The sequence below is a fragment of the Teleopsis dalmanni genome, chromosome 2 (assembly GCF_002237135.1).
Source record: "Teleopsis dalmanni isolate 2A chromosome 2, ASM223713v2, whole genome shotgun sequence".
NCBI classification, from domain to species: Eukaryota; Metazoa; Arthropoda; class Insecta; order Diptera; family Diopsidae; genus Teleopsis; species Teleopsis dalmanni.
The window spans coordinates 70,078,266-70,081,690 of record NC_051847.1 but is presented as its reverse complement, the minus strand read 5'-3'; the positions used below and the strand labels follow the sequence as shown (position 1 = coordinate 70,081,690).

General features: G+C 32.9%; 1 protein-coding gene across 1 annotated transcript in view; it reads right to left on the bottom strand.

Moving 5' to 3' along the window:
- Nucleotides 1-1,817, bottom strand: part of LOC119674794 (transcription factor SPT20 homolog) — a 2,801-nt gene extending 984 nt beyond the window's left edge. Inside the window, exons 1-4 of the mRNA XM_038085949.1 lie at nucleotides 1,780-1,817; nucleotides 597-995; nucleotides 197-530; nucleotides 8-121 (exon numbers count right to left, since the gene is read on the bottom strand). Coding sequence (XP_037941877.1) covers nucleotides 8-121; nucleotides 197-530; nucleotides 597-995; nucleotides 1,780-1,817 — 885 coding nt within the window. The remainder of the gene's footprint in view (nucleotides 1-7; nucleotides 122-196; nucleotides 531-596; nucleotides 996-1,779) is intronic.
- Nucleotides 1,818-3,425: the final 1,608 nt, after the last annotated feature.

Here is a 3,425-nt window from a genome sequence, read left to right as displayed (position 1 = left end):
GGTAGACAGTGGTTTGTTGTGGTGCAGGTTGATGTCGCACTTGTTGCACAGGCTGTGGTGTTGGACGTGTCTGTTGGTATACCGGTTGTATTTGCTGCTGTTGTTGGAAACCAACTTGAACCTGTAAAAAAACAATAATTTATGTATAAGTTTGAAAAATTTGAAATATATTAAGTGAAGTGCTCAATGAACTTACAGGTTGACGTTGGTGATTTACACGTTGTCTTGGTGCTTCATCATCATCAACGTAACGATCGTTTTCATAATAATTTTCAGGGTAATAACGTTCAGAGTAACGCAACGTAACGTTTGGTTTTGATTGGTGTTCTTGTAAGTTAATTGGTTTATAAAGATAATCATTGACTATATGGTATTTTGATGATTGCTGGCATATATTTTCATTAGACGGTGGCATGCAGATAAGGTGTATCTGATGGAAGGTGAAACCTTCTGGACAGATCCATGAGTGACGTTGATTATCTTGGCAATAATGGAATACTTCACAATTTAATGATTCATCCGCATAGTAACTATAAATATGTTGTATTCAGCATCTTCGGTTGAATGGTGATATTTGATTATATATAATTACTTACCCTGTAGTTTTGGTATTACAATTGAAACTTGATTTAGCCAATAATGTTGAAAGTCTGTCTGGTTCTTCTTCCTCTTCTTCAGTTTCCTCCTCGCTTGATTGTTTTTTACCAGGTCTTAGAAAATTGGTTTGTTGTTTATTATTTCTGCTTTGATAAACTTGTCGTGGTGCTTCCTCTTGATCTTCTTCAGATTGACTGTAGTCATAAACAGGACGTTGCTGCTGTCTATAGCCTAGATGAGTCTGTGCTTGTGTTTCAAAATCATCTTCTTCTTCATTTGCGTCAATTGAACGTGCTGAAAAGCCTTTGGGTGCTTCAGTAGTTGCAACATCCGCAGCAGCAGCTGCAACCGAACTACATGTCAGATACGTTGCAAAGACTAGGAGTAAGAGACGTAGGCTGTAAAGAAGAAACAAATTATTTATTCTTCGTTTTTAAAAGTTTTTGATGTTGAAGATATTTAGTATCTTAATTAGTGGACTATCCACAACGAGAATAAGATGAGTAACAAAACTAATTTAGAAAAGTTAAATAACCACTACATATCGGACAGTTGTAGTTCTTAAGTTCTTAATCCCATTATAGTCTTTATTGCTATTGTAATTGTGTTTAGTTTTCACTGATTATTTGCTGGTTTAATAAGATTTACTCGTTTTTTTATGAAGAGTTTTCGAACAGTAGTGAATTGCAACCACGAAAATTTTTATTCATTCTTAATTTATTGAATTTTTGGCTGACTATATAGTTGTTTTGAGTATTGCCAAATACCACTCATCAATCGTCTTTTGGAACTATTTCTTATGTTTAATTCATTGTAAATAGTTTTTTGAGATCACGGTACCAAGTATCAAGGATTGAACTTGTACCCTGCCAAATTTGAAGCTCAGAGTCAGTGTTTATCAGCCGTATTTGACTTATTTGTTCGAACTTGGAATTTTATAAAATAGTTATAGAAAAATGATGGATTCTATATATAGCAATAAATTTGCAATCACAATAACAGTATAAATACAATGACAACGAAAAGCATATTCCAATGAAAATTGGTATAATATTTCTTATGTCTACAAATGGGCAAGTCACGGAACTCAACAGAACGATGTTAATGATAGGGTTGCATGGCAGCATAGACAGAGAAGCATGGTATTAAGTGACAAGAGAGAAAGATATATGAACGAAGCACGAACGACACTCTTTGTAAGGATTACAGGGTTGAGACATTTTTAACGGCTATTAGGTAATTATAATCGTTCAAGAAAATCAAAAAAGAAAGAAAATTTATTTTAAGCTTTATAGGCTTAAGATAATGTGACTTTTGACCAGACACTGTAGGCACAAGAGATTTTTGAAGGATTACATCAAACCCCATATGCAGATACTGCAATGAAGAACCTGAATCGTCCTAGGGCATATATCAGAAAATGCGATACACTTACGTACGAACTATAAAAATGATTTGGAAAATAATAATAGGTAAAGAATAAGCAATGTTAAATTTATCCCACATTATTGAGTTCTTGAGGTTAATAGGAATGTATAAGATTTAATAGGATTACTTTATACTAGTATAGAGCACTACAATAGATTTTCTGGTCGTAGTATTTTATATAGGTGTAACATTATGTTTACAGTTGAAAGTTAAATGAAGAAACTATTCTCAAAATGATTGAATTTGTTTCGTCTGTTGGTTTGGGCAATAACTTATAAAGTGATTGATGGATTTTGTCTGCTCTTTATCTTGGCTATATCTGCATAATTTGATTTGTTGGAATATAGTGCAGTTCAAGCATCGGTACACAGGGACAGTGCTGGAGTGAGTATATGGACTGCAGGTTGGCTGAAGTCCTATTTGCTGAAGTTTTCATTTTAGGTTTCTTGAACCAAGGCTATAAGATCCTAGCGAACCTACAATCTTTGTATAAGATCAGAAATCGTTTGTTGTAAATAGTCATTAATGCATGAGATGTTTGTGCCAAAGTGTAGGTCTCATTTATGTGCATTTCAGAGACTTTTGTAGTCATCTCATCTGTTCCTTTGTCTAAGAATCCAGTTAAGAGAGACCTTGTGATGTTCGATGTTTATGACATTTCACAATTCCCAATTTTGCTATTTTGGACTCGATTGCTTTCGTTGCTTGTTGGTTGTCTCTAAAGACAGTGATAGAAGAAGGATGAATTGTATTAATTTGTATGTTAGCCTTGCTGCTTTTTCGATTGTGTAGATCTGAAGGCCTAAAGGACTTTTTGTTTCAGGTAGTTACTTTAAGCTAGTTTATAAAACTCTTGTGCTTTGATAGAGAAAGAAAATTGCCAAAAATGAACACATCATAATCATCTTCTGAAAAATATCATAATATCAAAACAAACGTGATATCATTTTAGTTCATTATAAATGAAAATTTTGAGATTACCCTTTAAGCAAATTCCATTGAGCGATAAAATTAGAGCAAAGACTGTCAGATCGGGTGTGAATCAAAATTTTCCCAATCATCCAAACCTTGTAAATATTCAAATCTATTATAAAAATTCCTTATAAATATTTTCTCTACCGGACTTTATTTTCCATAAAAATAGTTACTAAAATTTAATCGATGAACGTGAGGCGCCAGAAAAAAATCAAATTCGAAAACCAAGTGGCATGCAATGGATTTAATATTCATTCCACGTTTCACTGTTGCAATGTCAAGAAATCAAATTTCAGGAAGATGAACAAAAATTATTAAAAGTACATATTGTCAACTATGTATTATTAGTTGAGTGCTGCTTATAAGAAATAAAAAATATAAAATATTTCAATGGAATTTAAAATTGCATAAAACCAACTTGACAT